The sequence below is a fragment of the Haemaphysalis longicornis genome, unplaced genomic scaffold (genome assembly GCF_048455015.1).
Source record: "Haemaphysalis longicornis isolate Haplotype H1 unplaced genomic scaffold, Haemaphysalis longicornis Haplotype H1 scaffold_2, whole genome shotgun sequence".
Taxonomy (NCBI): domain Eukaryota; kingdom Metazoa; phylum Arthropoda; class Arachnida; order Ixodida; family Ixodidae; genus Haemaphysalis; species Haemaphysalis longicornis.
Window position 1 is genome coordinate 261,282,452 of NW_027526295.1, and position 17,349 is coordinate 261,299,800.

Sequence of the window (17,349 nt, forward strand, 5' to 3'; positions counted from 1 at the left end):
GCTTTCACCTCCACATGGTGAAAGTCTAATTTTTTTCTATTTTGATTTGAAGAACGATGCTCATTTCTTCAGCACATGACTCTACTCCAGAAGCTCCATCGGGGTCCAATGACTCCTGGCAGGACTGAGGCGGATCTCCAACCTCTTCCTTTTCCCTCGACCTCATATCGGGCGCACAGTTAAGTTCTCTCTCTCCAGAAGCTAGAAAGCGTGGTCAGAGAAAAAGAAATGCGTCCTTGTGTCGGGTGCCGCCGCCACGTCGTCCGCTCGAAGGCAGCTGCTATCACTGCTATCTAGTTACTCCCCCTCAGCTTCTGGGCCGTGGCGTTATCTGACCCCCTTGGACGCGCTTGCGTTCCACATGTAGTGGTATTCGCGGAAGTGGTGTAAAATTCGTGGAGGCGGCTGTGCAATTGAGCCCTAGCGCGTGCATGGGCGGGCGCAAGATTAGTGCGTCTGGAAAAAACAAAAATGCACGAGGCATGCTCCAGTAGCATCGACGTTTTAGAAGGGAAAATGCGTTCACGATGCAAATCGATAGTGTCCGCGTTTTTACTTGGCGATATTTGAGAATAGATTTCCAAAAGGAGGATCGGGCACCCGAAAGTACCGGTAGCCACCTTGACGCTTTCGTACGTTGCATTTCGTCGGGGACACTCACTGCACATCGCTGAGTGGGGTTCATATGTGGGAACCAATCCTGCGATTCTAACACAGTAAAAACGTGCTCACCCATGCAGGAATTTCGGTGCTTGTATGTTACATCATGTGGAGATTATCGATCGTAACTTAGTATTATTTGAGGAATGCTGGAATTCTTGTCGCCAATGTATTAAAACTCAAGCACCATAAAGCCGCTTTTTATGTTTGTGAAGGTTATTCTAAATTTAATTTCTATATTTTGCAAATCATTTCTGTTCTTTTTTTTTTGCATGATTTAGGTCCTACCCTATTTTTAGCCATGTTGAAGGGAAACAGTTCCATAATCTTTTTGTTGTTCAGTAAGTAGGGTTTGGAACCGTTCGTGCGATTTGTTTTGTGCTGAAAACCGTTGCATGTTCCAGTCATCACCTTGTGGTGTCTCTCAGGACATACTTTCGGCTGCTCCAGAGCACATTTTTGGTTGCTCCGAAGATTGCTACGAAATGATTGTGGCTAATCCATTACGTCACCGAATTAAGCTTCAGCGAAACTTGGGCTGTCTTGCAGCACACTGGAAGTCTGAAGCGAAGCCAAAGGCCGGAGGCCTGATAGGGCCGACCCCCCGGCAAACCCGTAGGGACAAGTTATTGAGCTCGCAGATGAAGGCGTTTAAGGAATTGGAGCATATCTTGTGCCCTTAACGACCGTTTGACCTCTTCTTTATATAAGCTCTGTACGGCTCAGAAAGTGTGCAGGAGATATGGACCTTCGCCATAGATCCTCACGAAGGCTTGTGCCAGGCCTGCGCTTCGACAGGCTGTATTTTAGAGCGCCACTTGCATGCTGCGTTTCTCTGCGTCGACGTGTTTGCGCGTCTTTGTCGGTGTCGCTGTTGGTGACAACGGAAGGAATCAATTGTCCCGCCGTTGACCGCGTGTAGTTTCCATGGCGTGGTACTTTGCTGTGTGGGCGCTGTCACGCCAGTTTCTGATCGCGACGGTGGCTTATGTGGCCCGCTCGATAGGGAGAGCGGCGCGGCTCGCGGTCACTGCGGCTGCATCTTTGCGCGGCTGGTGAAAAAACACGAGAGCGGCGCGCGCCTAGCAACTCGGGGAGTGTATTTTTGAGTTTTCCACCGTTGTCATGGCATCGGTGGCGGCACATCCCTCCTCGGTGGGCGCAAACACGCGGTGCTCTGTGCCACGGGCAGCGCGGTACCTGGGGCTGCTGGTCAGCGGTACCACACACGCGGCCCGGGGCCAATCGGCGCGTACCAGGCGCGGCCCGTGTCCCGCGCGGCGGCGGCGGCGCCGGCATCGATTCCGGCGCTGTTGCTTATTGAGCGGCCATCCCTGGGCAACGGGGCTGGCCTTTTTGTTTTGGCTGCCATCGCCCGGGGCAACGGCTCTGGGCCGGACGCCACACAACAGGTGGTCGCCACCACCTCTCCTCCCCGCGTGGCACACGGCCTCACGCTGGTCCCTGTTGCGCGCGATCTTCCTCTTGCAGGCCCCGAGCGGCGAGCACGAGCCATGGACGCCGGCAAAGACGGTGAGCGAACTTTTCTCTACGGCCCCACGGGCTGCTTTCAACCGCCACTGCTAGCAGTAAAGGCACTGTCCCCCCAATTGGCTGCTGCTGAACATGTCCAGCCACTGTGCACACAGTTTCCCTTGCATTCGTGGGTAGCGGGCATAGAGGGCTGCCCTGGGTAGGTGCACCCCGAGTTACTACTCTATGGTACAACAGGCTTGGCTGAAATGCTACCATTTACAAAGTCTGGCCTTTGCAGTGGACCAGAGTTTGTGGTAAGAGTGTTTACTGGCGTTGATGGCATTGCTTCCAAGGCAAAAAATGCTGATGAATTCGGGTGGTTTTGGCAGGTAGGCTCACAATTATTGAATCTCAGGGAGAATTGCTGAGGAATTGGCAAGTGGCTAAAGCAGAGCAACGCCAGGTTGAATCGTATAGCCACATACATGTTCCACACAAGGATGATGGTTCTTTGCTAGCCCCAGCAAATGAGCCCTTCACTATTATGCAACGAGTGACTTAATGTGGATCCAATCATGTTGTAATGACGCTGTATGTGCAAAGACAGGAACGAGGAGAAATGGTGGCACAGTGGGCGGGGTCAGTTTTGTTGCACTTAGATAAGCATGTGGAGAATTCAACTTTCACATTTTACAATTTTCGGAAGAAGGGAGCTTGCACTTTCTTCCTGACGGACAACAGCTGCTGTCCATACTGACTGTGTTGCTCCATAAAAGGTGGGGATGAGGAACTAAACCTCTCTCTCGTCTTTCGGAGTTATTTTTGTACAGAACACCGGGAGTTCATGAAAGTTAATGAACGAACTGGTAAGGACTTCAAGAACTCAGGCTTGGCTGATTTATCACTGGTTCTGCAGTACTACTTGCCGAGCTAGTTAGAAACTGCCCTAATTAAAGTTAAGGCAGTCGCAGTGCCTTCTGAGTAATCATTAGAGACCTGGTTGCATTGTGACGAAAGTGATGGGGTGCCCTCCTAACAAGGCCTTAGGAGGAGCATCCACAGTGGTGATAAATTTCTAGTGAAAATTGCTTTTTGTTTGCTGAATCTGAATTGAAAAAAAAAAAAAAAAACTTGTGTATATTGCCTTGTGTATTTGTTTCAGTTCTCGCTCATCAAATTATCTGAATGCATTGAAATATTTCATAGTGCATCAACAAGTGCCGTTGCTTCCCTATTAGGTTAGCAGACTTGCTTGCAGCTGGAAGTGTTCAATCAATAGACGTTGTCTATACGTGCCCTGAAGAACTTGCGCCTGATAGAAATGCTGAGCCAAGGGGATGCGGGGCAATGCAGGCAGCGGCAAGCGAGAACCCAGTGACGACGGCCTGGGTGACGGGGAGGCACCAAACAAGCGGCCGCGCAACAGCGGCGGGGGACGAGCTGTCGACGTCCGTTTCCTGCTCCAGAGCAGGGTGAGACTTTCGCTAAGCTTCCAATGACCTGCCACATTACAGGTGGGGTGGCACTGTGCCTGAGCCTTAATAATCCCTTCGAAAAGTGGTTGACCGGACACATTGCCCAAGAGCGGTGCAGCTCTCTCCCTTTACATGTGAAGTGTGTGTGCCAGTGGTGCTGCCAGCGAACGCCGATTTTTTTTTTTTCCCTTGATAATTGCACCATGCCTGTGCCAGAAGAGGCAGCCTCTTTGATAGTTCTTTGAAGTAGCTGGAAAGGGTGGGGATTTTTCTTGGATAAACGCTTCATTTAGCATTAGCCTTGATGGGGCAACACTTGGTCAAAGAACAGCTAAAGAGGTAAGGCAAAATCAAGCTTGCATTTTTTCCCCTTAACTCTTGCGTTACAGTGGAAAAATGATTGAACTTGAGGATTTCCACAAATATTTTTTTTTCTCTGAGCAACTGGTCACATTTAGCATTGTTAAACATAAAAATATAGCTTATAGTTTGCACTTTCAAATGCATAGCAGCAGTTTTGTGAGAGGTACAGTTGCTCAGTTTAGTTGTCAAATAAACAGAAAAAAATGCGCAAAAAAGTATAAACACAATAGAAATAGGCAATTTTACTAAGCCAGAAAATTTTCGAAAATATGAAATATACAAGTTGTTTCTATGTTCTTTAGCTATCATTCAATATATAGATCAATCCTGTACACCATGTTCTGGATTTTGGATGCACCATGTTCTGGTTCTGGACCCAACAGGTGTACTATGCTCAGCAGTGCTTGTCCATTAGGCAAACGCCCAAGTCTCGTGCAGAAGTTCTTGCAAGGGCTACTTAGGGACATCAATGGGGGACCACTGTGCCTTGGCTTAGTTAGCTCGTGACAGCCAGCCACCTTGCTGGTCCTTGCCCTATTTATAAAAAGAGCGCACCAGTTGTATCCTAGTGGTGCTTCAGCCACCCCAAGTTGAAAATGCAGGCTCCTTCTCGCTCACAGCAAGGCATACCAGGTTACACAGCCTTTGAGGGCAGAAGATAACATATGTTTCCTCCACATCTTCTCAGAATAAAGTTGATTGTGCAGTAGGACCAAAGCATTTTCAGGACTGCTTTAATGTGTTGCTTGTCGTTTGAAGCAAAGCTTTATGTGCTGTGGACAGCAGCCGTTTTCGCAGTCATGTTTGATAAGCACTGCTGAGGAATTGTGCTTGTGCTGCACCAGTGGTGCACGGCAGACTAAGGGTACAGGTAGATGGCCCAGGTGGGAGTCTCTCCCAGCCCAGTCTCTCTGTCAAATCACTGAAACAGAGCTTGCCAAAACTGGTGTGATAACCGCGCAGCCTTGCGGTGATGATGGTCTGAGCCAGGTTTTGTGGCCGGGCGTCGCAGTAACCCCCGTGCTTAACAATGCAGCCACTTGGAGGCTGGTGTAGACACTGTGTTCTGCCGCATAAATTGTTGCAAAAAGCCTCGTGCGAATGTCTTGTGCAGAATGCTGGTGCCATCATTGGCAAGGGAGGAGCGAACATCAACAGCCTGAGGAAAGAGGTGAGTGCTTGGCATGACCGCCTGCATTGCATGCATGACAAGCCACTTCCAAACAGCACTCTCATAGGTATCCCCCATGTGCGGTGCAGCCTATGGGCCACTGAAACTGTGCGGGTGGCTAGGAGTGTAGTGTTGCCTGGAGTCGGCGAGAGGCTCTCAGAATCTGGAAGTTTTCTATGGAAACAATAGAAGCCGTAGCGAGTGCCTTTTGCTTGTGCCTCAGTAATTAAAAAAAGCTTGTGCAACTGAGTAAATCATGGTGCAGCTTGAGATTGTGAATTAATGTTTTGCATGCCCTTACGCCTAATTGAAAAGTGTCTGGTGCAACTAGTGCCACATCACCATGCTTAACGGCAACTGTGCAGTTAGATTGTACGGGTATGGAGTGGTGCCAAGAGAGAGGAACAAAATTTGTTGTGTGCTTCTGGCTGTTGCAGGCCATTCCTTGGGCAAAAACATATTAGCGCAATTTTATGGAGCCATGGGTTGCATTGACTTGGAAGATCCGCTGAAAGAGAACATACTGATAATTCTTGCTTGTGTTTGTGCGACCTGCCCTTTTCTGGTGTTGCATGGCTGCCTGCAATCTGCATGAAAGTGACCGCTTAATGGCAACTAACATTAGTTGCATGCTTGCAAGGAAAGTTTCAACACCACGACAGTGACTGCGCAGTCTTGTGCATTTAGGGCTTCAAGACAGCAGAATTGGGGAAGGGGAGGAGGGAAACTCAGCGCACTAGTTAACGCCGTTGGAAACTCAAGAATTTGTCTATTCGGGATTGTTCCACCTTTGAAAAATTTGATCAGGTATCAATAGCTACAGGTTGGGTGAAAAAGAAACAAATTGGCAATAGTTTGTCAGTGGGTGGCCACGATTGGAGCCTGCTAAGAAGATGCCTACATTGTAACAGCATGCTTGTTTTATTAAGAAGCTGTGACCTGGCGTGGTGCATTCTCCAGTACATGCTGCCTGTGCTTTACTTTGCGCAAGACTGCTGTGGGAAGCAAAGAGCGGCTGCAGAGCCTTTACTAACACTTGCTCTGGACTCGTGGTTGCCCGCATGCGTGGTTGTTGTGTAGTAGTTAACAATGCTGCCATGCTGCTTGTGGTGGCCCTTCTTGACGCTGGAAGGAACTAATGTGGCCGTTGTGTGCCCAGGGTGGTGAAATGCATGCTCCCAGCCCTGAACTCTCGAAAGAAGTGCCCTTAGATCCTGTGCAAATGCCATCCGCCGTGCTGCTCGGCCCTGCTGCGGCAGCCTGAGCCAGGTTTTAAAAGGCAGGCCAGGGCTGAGCTGGTGCAGCGATGTGCTGCGTAGTGTTGTTGTTACGCCGCCCCCCTCCCGGAGCCCGGCGGTCGGTGCGGGGCAGCACGGCGGAGGGCCCCGTGGTGTGCCGCGGTGGTGTTGGGTGGTGGTGTGCCAGTGAGCCGTTCTGAGTAGAGGCAGGCGCGACCGGTGAGGTATTTGCAAGGCCCCCGTATCCCCTGCAACGTGTTGTGTTCTCTCCCTCCCCGTTTCTCCATGGCGGACGACCCCCTCTTCTCGGTTGCGCCCCTCTGACCCCGCAAATCAAACACGCCGAACGTGCCGATCTGTCCTCTGTCCTCCCCTGACCTCGGGGGGCAGTTCAAAGCAAGCATATCCGTGCCAGACTGCCCCGGCCCAGAACGGTAGGAGCTCTCATCCCTTCATCCCCTCGTCGCGCTTTGTGCAGGCACAGCCTCCTCACTCAGCTGCCCAGCCAGCATGTGGGGTGGGGATTGGGGGGTAGGGGGGAGAAAATACTTAACAACCTGCTGCTGCTGTTGTGCCATGTCGTATACCGCTCACGGGCCACCATCTCTTCTTGGGGGACAGAGACTAACCACTGGGCGTTGTTGAGCTGTAGTTTTTTTTTCCCTTCTTCTTTGTGTGCCCCCTTGGGCGACCACTAATGAGGATGCAGAGAGCTTTCCCTCCCTCTCACCTGTGGGTGTACTGTGCGGTACTGTAACTTCAGCATGGGCTAGTAGCAGGGATTGGTAGAGAGCTGCTTAAATGTGACTGGTAGTGGAGGCAGCTTGTTTTGTGTCGAAAAAAAAAAAGAAGAAAACAACCTTGGGGAGTTGAGGCTTGTTCAAGGCATTGTTGATAGAAGGTTAAGTGGAACAAGAAGCAAACATGGGGGACGGGGGGTAGTACCCTTTGTGCTGGCGGCAGGCTAGCTCTTCCTGCTCCGTGTCGGAAAGAGAAGGAGCAGGGGTGCTGTTGTGGTGTGGGGGAAGCTTTTGTGGTCTTCTTCTCCCCTCGTCCTTGCATCCCTTTGTGTGTCTTGTGTCCCCCTGGGTGGTGGCCCTCCCTCCGACACCAGGATCCTCTCCATCGTGGCGGACCTGGACACCCTGGGAGACATCCTGCTCAACATCATCCCCAAGCTGGACGACGTGAGTGTGCCGCCCAGCCGGGCTCCTGCGGCACGTTGGCGCTCTGGTTGGGGGGAGAGAGTATGCGGAGGGACACTCGATTCAGTCGCGCTAACACTGGGCTGCTGTTTGCATAGCGGTGTGATGTAGTAGCTGTATGGCAGTAACCGAATGCAAAAACACCACATGCCAAAGGTTAACTTATGTCGAATCAGCAAAGTCCAGTGTTATTTGTCTGGAGGAAAAAAAAAATACGAGCCCCCATGGGGCTTGTTTTAAGGCTTAATGCCTAATTGAGAAGGGGCATAGAACATTTTTATACCCGGTAAGGATTCACTATGTACCACATCAGACAACGCATTTCCTGAAGGACGGAGAAGCACACCAAGGAAAGAGGCAAATAATACAAACATTTACTGTGTGCTCTTGATAAGTGGCCAAGCCATAATTTAAATTTATGGTACCCACGTATTTATGCTGTGTAAAAAAATTAAGAATAATCTAATAATTAAGTGCCTGGCATCAATTTGTACCGCAAGTTGGTCCTCGAGAACGAAAACGAAACTGCACCTTTTGCTTTTTAGCATAGCCAGTATCTTTCATCACTGCAAAACTGGCTTTGGCACAACACCTTTAAGAAAATGAAAACAAGTTAATTGTAGCATTTACACAAACTGAAATCAGTAGAATTAAAGAATTTTTTTAGGAGTCCGGTTGAATGAAGAGTTGCTTTAGGGGGGGGGGGGGGGGGGGGGGGGGAGCACAACAAACTATGCTCCGCAGAAAAATATATGGGGAGGTTATTTATAAGGAGAGCGGTGCTGTTATACAATTGTTCACGTCTTGTACCAAATTTGTTGCAAAATGCTAAAAATAACCCCAAAAAATAGGTCTTCGGTCCGACGATGTAAACTGTGAAAAAACACAAGAGCATTCCTTCTGTGCAGATGCTCCAGAAAACTGAGCCGCAGGCTGTTGCAACTTTGCACACATTCTTCATTGAGATTGACTTCATTTATTGTGGAAAAATCTAGAGAACAAATCTTGAATGTTGTGCACATGGAAAGTTACTTCGTATTGTTGTAATCAGTGTCTGTGGGGGGCGAGAATATGTCATGTACGAAGCATCTGTACTCAAGTACCTTGGATCCATATAAAGAAATACAGTGTAGACCGCTTGTAATGCATGTCGTGAGAGCTGCGAAATTCGCACTATAAGCGCTAGCGTACTATAAACAAAACGTGTGAGTGTAACAACATCGCAACTTGGTGATCAGGGCTGTTGAGGCCGGAAAAGCTCAAGGGGTCTTGAACTGAGGACTCCTGCCCATTGCTTTTCGTAATAAATGCGTTTACTCTCTCTCTCTCTCTCAAGTCATTCTTTGTTTATCACTCCAATGCACAGCATTTAAAAACAGGTGCAGTCTTTACCGTATATACTCGCGTAATCCTCGCACTCGCGTAATCCTCGCACCCCTAATGTGAGCCACCAAAACTTGGATTTTTTGGTTCCTCGCATAATCCTCGCACCCCCAACTTTGCAGCGGCGAAAGTTGCCTGCTCGCGAAACCCGCATGGTGCACGCGCTCTCCAACGCGCGCCCTCCCCCGCCGCCTCTCCGTTCGGCGGAGAGCGCTGTGTATCCAAGGCCATCCAGGCGCCCCAACAACCTGCATGGCTACTCCCTAACAGGTGCCCTAACATGCTACTCGCACTGTACTTGAGCCGGTTTCGCGTGCGCGCAACTAGACTGCGTTCGCGCAGCCCGCTGTCGTGTCGTCGTGTCGCCGTCGTGGTCCCGTCGTTGAGCAGCAGCAGTCAGTGAGTCACTCGCGTCAGTGGTGGATATTTCGCTGCCATTTTGAGAACTTTTTGACTCTTTATTTTGTGCCTGGTGCCGCTTCGCCATGGGGAAGAACGCCAGCTACATTGCCGCTTTCAAATTGAAAGCGATAGAGTACGCGATCGAACACGGCAGCCGCGCCGCAGGCAGGCACTTCGGCGTCACCGGCTTCAACGTGCGTTACTGAAGTAGGGCACGCACGTGACGCCGACGAGATAGGGCGCGCGCCAGAAACGCTGATCGACGGGAGACTGTTCACGTTGTAAATAGTAAAATAAAACGAAATAGCTGCTGTTGGCAACACTGAGCTTACATATACAAAAAACGACCGCTACATTTAGCGGGACTGGCAGAAGGCAAATTGGCAACACTGTGCACCAGATTTTTTTCCCCGCGTAATTCTCGCACCCTTATCTTCGCATTGACTTTTCCGAAAAAAAAGTGCGAGGATTATGCGAGTAAATACGGTATTTCATCTTTCTTTTTCCACATCGGCCGGTGCTGCAGGGTCTTACGAACTGTAAGCGCGGTCTTGCAAACGGCGAGCTTGGCTTTAAATTCCTTTGTATGTGTTTTGAGGGAGCATGGCTGCATTTCTTAGTGTCTATGAACGGTTGCCGCAGAGCATAAGATTTTCTTTCTCATCTTGCCTTGCGTTCGCGATACCGAAGGTGGTTGCTATCAGCACAAAAGTGTGTTGTGTGCCTGTCCCGCTGCGCAGCTGGTTCAGCACACTGGCCAGAATGGAGGCACGGAGAGCGAGATGCGCCTGCTGATGCACCAGAGCCATGCTGGCTGCATCATTGGCCGTGGGGGATGCCGCATCAAGGAACTCCGTGAGGTGGGCTTCCAGTTCCAAGATAACTCAAGCAACCACACACGCACACTCCTTTGCCGTGCTTGATTATACCTGTGCTGCCTCTTTACCCAACTCCCTGCCACTCCTGAGACAACTTGCATAAAAAAATTATTGTGGGTATGTCACACCACCACCTAATTTGAAAAGTCACATAAATGCATAGGTCATGTCGGGTACATTTTAAAAAAACAGATAGAGTGCATGTTTCTTCATTCGCATCGCTTTGTCTTATCTCAGCAGCATGACCATGTTTGCTGTGGCAAGTCGGATGGGACCAAAGCAGCAAAGGAAGTCTCATTATCTGCATGTTATCAACCAGTTGCCGCTATGTGTGGTGTGTTGTTCTGAAGAACATCATACTAAAAAGTTTTCCAAACACCTGGAAGTTTTTAAGTAATAATTAGGTTGTATTCGGTGCAACGTTGGTGTTGGATAAGCTAATCTTGAGTAAAGTGTTTGCATGTCTTGCAGAGCATCGTAGTGCATTAAGCATTAAATTTCCACTGAGCGAACATGAAGAAAAAGAAAAGCCAGCTCGGGGCGACCTTAAAAAAAATTGGCAGTGAAACGGTTAAACAGCAAACCTTACAAATGTACGCAGTTGTGTACGTGGTGTCAGAGTGATCAGAGAAATAAATTGGGGCATGCACAAAAGCAGCCTTGCGCGTTCTTGTATAGGATACAGGATAACTTCCTGTACATTTTTCTTGTTGGGATTCTGAAGGCTTCCTGACGAGATTCTGGCCATAGTTGAGCGGTCATCCGAGCAATTTGCTGCATTCCTGGTGGCATCCTCTGGTTCTTTTTTTTTTTTTTTTTTTTAGTTCTTACAACTACTGGTTTTATAAACATGGAGTCTTTGAAACCCCTTAACATGAGCGGTAGAAATTGGGAACAAACCTCAAAAGGACACAAACTTGAATACAGCATCAGATGGTGCTGTGCACAAACCTGCAATACTTCAATTACTACTCCACAAACACACCTGTACTGCTGCCAGTAGTTGCATAGTTTGCCTGACTCGTGCCGGTGTTGTAAGACAGTCAGCTCGAGAGTCAGCTGATTCGGCACTGTGCCCGCAAGCAGTCGTTGCTCCTGCAACACCATGCCATGGTGAACTCACCAGCGCGTCAGTGTCAGTCTGCAAGCGATCTGCTATTTCACTCGTGCAGCAATGAAGGTTGCAGCGCAAAGTGGTGAATTCAGTATAGAAGACATTACCTAAGTGCGAAAAAATCAACTAAAAAAAAAAGTTTTATCGTGGATTTGAACTTTCTAATTACGACACACTGCACCCTGTGCTTCAGACCACTTCACCATGTCCATAGCGCTGTCGGGGAAGGAAATATAAAGATATATTGCATAGCTTTATTATTCTTTTTTAGTTTCGGTATTGCCAGTAGCTTAGATGACTATTCCTTGACTAACCCTTGTGCAGTGAGCGTCCTCCAAATTCCCACGAATATCTTACCTCTAGCGACTGCATTCCTGAGGGTGGAAAAGTGATTGCAGATGTGTTGTCTTGCTGCTGACCGCTGTGCTTGTTCACCCAGCACAAAAAGCGCTTCCAGCACCTTGGTTTTACGCTTTACAATAAACGTTATGGTCGCTTTTAATTCCTTAGTATGTACATCAACTTTACATACTCTTCCTCCACCTGTAGTTCTACTAGCTTACCAGTCAGCGAAGCGTTGCATGTGCACTTGTGTGAAGCTACTTCGACTTCATAGACTTTTTACTAAGCATCATATAGTCTACAAACTAAAAGCACATATATAGTCTACAAACTAAAGGCACATTCTTCCAGGCACAGACCATGTTGTGGCTCAGTTTTAGCTGAGCGAGCAAATTGCGATAACCCGCAGGCGGCCAGCTGGCCGGCTGACTCTGTCAGAGGGTCAGGTAAGCCGCACAGTAGCACAGTCAAGCCGAGCCTGCTTCGAGTAAGCGTCATACGGAACGTCATAGGAAATTGGCAAGGATGATGCAGGAGGAGGGCAGCACTTTTGAATTTACTTTTCTTCTAAATAGTCGCGTAAACACACCAAGAGTTGTCGAAACATGGCCTAGGGACTCCAGGCTACAGTGTGCGCTTGTAATCCCACAATGTTTACATATCATTTCAGTGTACCTTTAAGAGCCAAGCTGTGGCTAATATTGGCAACATTGTATTTTTGGCTAAACCATGGGGAGGCATCATCAGCGTGATGGTTGTGATCTCTTATGCCGTAATTTTCATAAAAAATAGGGAGGGCAATATCAGGTAATGTTGAGACAAAATTTTATACGGTTGGCAGTTAGATTTCATGGTGCAATAGCCAGCTGCCGTTGTGAGCACAGATGGCCAGTCTGGCCTGACCTTTCCGCTGGCAAGCATGTCATCTGAACAGACTGCTGAGGAGCTGCCCTTCGAAGAGACAATGGGTCGTAGCACAAGGCTGCTGCACGACTCCTGTATTTTGACTTTATTACCCAACAAGTGTAGCTCTTTGCAGGACATTTTCCACTTTACATGTGTGTTGCTTTCTTTATGTTTGCTGGCTATGTTGTTGGTTTGTCCTTCAAATGCTTTCCTCAACGTATAAATTTTCTTTTAAGGTGACACTATGCATAATCCGCTAGGATCTTTATCGTTTACTGCTGTGCGAAGATTTAAAAGGCGCCAGCCCCTCCTTTATGCATACTATGTACAGTTGCAACAAATCCATTTCCTTATTTAAAGTACTCACACAATTTCTTACTAGGATGATGGTTGATTTGGTTAGATTGAATTGCCCCGTATTTATTATAATAATGTTGTCGTCCACAGCCCCTTTGACATGTCTGCTACGGTGCTTTTGTCTGCCGCAATAGAGGCCGTGCCGTTTTAGTTCTCGTTGCTTTTATGCCTCGATAGACGTCTAATTAGGCCACTTCCCTAGATGTCTGTGAATCGGAACGTTCCCGTAGTCAGTGGAAAAAGATGAGTGTGTCTGTCTGTGCCCGTCCGTGGCGCCACTTGTGACCTGGCTTCCTTCTTCCCCCCCCGGGGCAGTCGACGGGGGCCAACATCAAGGTCCACGGGAGCTGCTGTCCAGGATCCACTGAGCGCATTGTCAAGGTGACCGGCTCACCCTCTGTGGTCGTGGACTGCATCAAGCAGATCTGCGACATCACTGGAGCGGTGAGTCCCTCCCTCCCCGTTCCCTGTGGGCTCTCCTCTCACCCCGTGCGCTGCCCGTCCTCCTCCCCTGCAGGCTCCCATCAAGGGCCTGAACAAGCCGTACGACCCACACAACTTTGACCCCGAGTTTTCCCAGGAGTACGGAGGCTTTTCCGAGGGGGCCGCTGGGGCCGCCGCTGCTGTGAGCATTGGCTCGCTCGCTGGCATGGCTGCGGGGCTGACTCGCGGGTGAGTGCCGCCAGGGGTCGTCCAGAGGAGAAATGCAGCCTAGCCTGTCAGTGTGGGGGGGGTAGTGGGAGATGTGGGTCAAGAAATTGCCTTTTTTCTCCCTTTGTTTTGCTGAGTTGAACTATCTGCCGTCTCTGTCAATGGTCCACAGTGGGTGGTTATCAAAAATGGGCGATGGTGCACGCAGTTAAAAACATGCTTTAGAGTGACGTCAAATTTTACGGGTGGTTCCTCCAAGCAAAAGTACTTGCATACAATTTTTCAGCACGGTGCTGTAGTTTGTGGGTAGCATTGGATAGTAACAGTTCATGCCCATTGGTGCAAGTGGCATCGCAGTACTGTAGTGCGTGGTTCATTTTGCTGTGGAATGCATGATGTGGCTGACCTGGCTGATGTGGCTGACCTGGCTGATGTGGCCTGGCCTTTGCATTGTGATATCCAGTATATTGTTCTAACCAGTATATGGGGTTTGACCGCAACAGCGTAGCAGACAGACAGATCTCTTGAAATGAGACACTTGTAGAGGGCTGTCTGTATGGTCTTTAGCTGGCTGCACATTGTGCAAGCAAGCCGCTTTTCGGAGTGCAGATAAAGCGAAATATGAGAGGGGGTCAGAGGCGAACTGTTGGCTTGGTGTGCTTCAAAAGAGGAGGTGAAGTGCTTGCAGTGCATGATGGTGTCTGTCCCTTCCCCCTTCCCTCTCTGCCGGCAGGGGTGGCAATGTGGCCTTCTGGCGCGATGAGCCTGTGGATGCCTTTGCCCGGAGCCGTGGGCCCAAGCGTGCGCCCTGGGGAGAAGCCAGCCCGCAGGGGCCCCCCCCATTTGCCGCTGATGAAGCAGCACGCCCGTGGCACAGCCCCCCACCCCTGGGAGCTGGCGGCATGCACAGGTACGCCTCCATTACAGGGAAGGCTGCATTCGAAAGGTGCCAGATTTTAAATTACACCACTTGCGTTATAACCTCTGTTACATGCAAACATTCCATTGTGGCATATGCGGGGGGGTTGGGACAAAGCGGGCTGTCGCTCAAAGCATGTAGTCTGGTGGGAACCAAAGATCAGCCTTCTAGTAAAACCGAATGGAGAATCTCACCTCTGCACTGCAAGGTAGCGGGTACGGTACTAGTTTTAGACGATTAATAAATCGCAAGCTCGAAAGTTTCCATATGACCAGAATTGTGCTGCTAGAGCTCATCTGGACACTTGTTCTTGTCAGGATACGGGCGACCAGAGTGTGACTCGCTGATTATCAGCACTGGACTGTCCGAGGCAAAATCCAGCATCTGTTTTTTGTGTATATTCGTATGGCTGGCAAAATACTCGCTTACTAACCATTGCAAGCTTCAAATTAATATCAAAGTGCTTCACTGTATATTTCTTTTGATTTTGACTGCACATTGCAAGAGCAGAGTAAGTCGGGCTATCATGTCACCAGGCTGCAAGAGGCCACACAGAGATGATGCCACATCCTTGTGGATACTAAATTGTTCTTGATGCATCAGCTGATCCGTCCGAAGTGGTGGATGGCATTGCTCAGTGGCATTCATTGAGTGCAGGAAGTTCCTGCAGGTGTTGCATCCCTGCCTACGTTTTCCCAATTATCTAGCCATGGAAAAACTTTTCTGGCACCCTTGATTGTGTCTCCATGCGCAGCAGCAGTGCCGAGTTATCTTGAGCCGAGCCGTGTGGTGGGACCTTTTCCTTCGCTTGCAGAGATGCGCAGCGCCCGTACCGGGGCGGAGGAGGAGGAGGAGGAGGAGGAGGCATGGCAAGGGGCAGCTACGGCAGAGGAAGCTACAACGGTGAGCTGCTGCCGAAGGCGCTGGCCGAGGGGAAGGGGGCTCTAGTGCCCAGCAGGGCAAGCTGTGGATCAGAGCTGGCAATTTGACTTGACCCATACACATGTGCCACCAGTGGAGAGGAAGGCTGAATTCTAGACGAGTGTTTGGGGGCCCAGTTGGTGCATGTCTTTCTCATTTTGAGTAACAGCGTCGAAAGTCTGGACAAAACTACATGAGGCAGTGTCATTTAGTTTACTCTGTGCCATCTGTTGCACTGTTTGTCAACAAGGCACCTTGGACAAGGCAAGTGAAAAAGCACCTTGTTTAGGAAATTGACCTTCCACATCATCTTGCCACTCTAGCCTAATGGGGTTGAGAGGTTCACACGACTGATCGAGATGTGGTTTGCCGAGAACCTCATAGGACCCTGAAAATGGCCTGCAATGTTTTTTGTAGAAGGATCGTCTGTGTACCCCTGGCGAAATCCTTGACCATGTCTGCCAGGATTGTGCCTGTTTTTTTACTACGGCATCCATTGCTAAGTTGCAGGTTGCATACGTGTGACAGCTTCACACGCTACCACCATTCCCCACTCCATATCTCATTTTTGTCATGCCCTCTGAAGCCCCTGGTGTTCCAGAGAACACACGTCACTTCAGCGCATCATTTGGTCAGGCATTCAGTGTCCATCAAAGAAGGAGGCCTACAACGAAGTTGTACTTCGCAGTTTGCACTGTCAGTTGTTAACGCCTCTTAGGTGAAGTGAAACTTGGTTGCAACAGGTCACACACTACCATAGCCAACATGCTAGCACTGATCTCTTGCTTGTTCCTCCGTGTTGGTTTTCGGGAGCACCAGCGAAGTCAGCGTTGAGAGTGCTGCCACAGTAACTGACGACCTGTGTACCAATGCGCTGTCGAGCTTTATCCTCGTATCGTCTTAGCGTGCTGTGTGCCTCATAGATTGCATTCATCAAATTACTGTATTTACTTGCATAATGAACCCACTCGCGTAATGAACCCTCCCCCCACTTTTCTTCTTGAGAATTTACTTTTTTGTCACTTTGAATAAAAAATGTAGCGGGAATATGTTTTTATCTCAGCATAGTTGCTGATGCTCTAGGCAATCGCAGTAACTTGATATCGCAGTACAGTAAGCGCAGGATTGCTAAAAATGCATTCCAACAAAAAGAAATCTCAGCAGTAGCCGGAGACATGAGCGCAAATGCCGTGGCTCACAATTTAAACATTGTGCGCTTGCAGAGCGCCACCTGCTGAACGCAAAAAAAACCTTCTTGCGCCATAAAAATGCTGCAGGGTGCAAACGAAGGACAAAACGTACTCCGCACTCCTTTCTTGCTCTTTGCTGCTCCGGCTGGTTCCGCTGGCGTGCGGGCAAAGCACTGAATGCACTCCGCACTCCTCTACTCTTGCTATTCCACAACTTCGCCATTATGCTCCGTGGCTTTGTTGTTAGCTGTGTTCCTACCTTTTTTAACACGAAAGTGTTTTATTCCCGGATACACGAAGATTTCGCCGACGTCATATCCGTCACAGAAGTGACGCCTGTACAACGAAGCAGGTGGCCTGTAGAGGGTGCACCTCTGCAGCAGGGTTTTCTTGCGGGAAAGAAACTTTTTTTACTAATGAGTACGTTATACTTTGGGTTCGTTTTCGGGTTTTATATTCTAACACGAAAGTGTAGGATGCCGCGATACCCCAAGATTTCACTGACGTCATATCCGTCACTGAAATAACGGCAGTACACCTTTGCTGAAGCAACCCGCCAGCAGGACGTCGCTCGCCAAGCACACCCACAAAACAGCCGCCAACCCGCAAATCCTGCTCAGCTGCAGATTTCGCTGCACATTTTACTTTCGTGTTTTCTGATTCCTATCACAAAAGAATCAACCCTTTTTTTTTCTTTT

At 49.2% G+C, this 17,349-nt stretch overlaps 1 protein-coding gene across 1 annotated transcript in view; it reads left to right on the plus strand.

Moving 5' to 3' along the window:
- Positions 1-17,349, plus strand: part of LOC144170526 (heterogeneous nuclear ribonucleoprotein K-like) — a 32,567-nt gene that overhangs the window by 13,031 nt on the left and 2,187 nt on the right. The window contains exons 2-11 of the mRNA XM_077700382.1: positions 2,152-2,193; positions 3,490-3,608; positions 5,089-5,145; positions 6,774-6,817; positions 7,498-7,570; positions 10,114-10,233; positions 13,286-13,414; positions 13,488-13,642; positions 14,355-14,531; positions 15,355-15,443. Coding sequence (XP_077556508.1) covers positions 2,175-2,193; positions 3,490-3,608; positions 5,089-5,145; positions 6,774-6,817; positions 7,498-7,570; positions 10,114-10,233; positions 13,286-13,414; positions 13,488-13,642; positions 14,355-14,531; positions 15,355-15,443 — 982 coding nt within the window. The 5' untranslated portion in view covers positions 2,152-2,174. The remainder of the gene's footprint in view (positions 1-2,151; positions 2,194-3,489; positions 3,609-5,088; positions 5,146-6,773; positions 6,818-7,497; positions 7,571-10,113; positions 10,234-13,285; positions 13,415-13,487; positions 13,643-14,354; positions 14,532-15,354; positions 15,444-17,349) is intronic.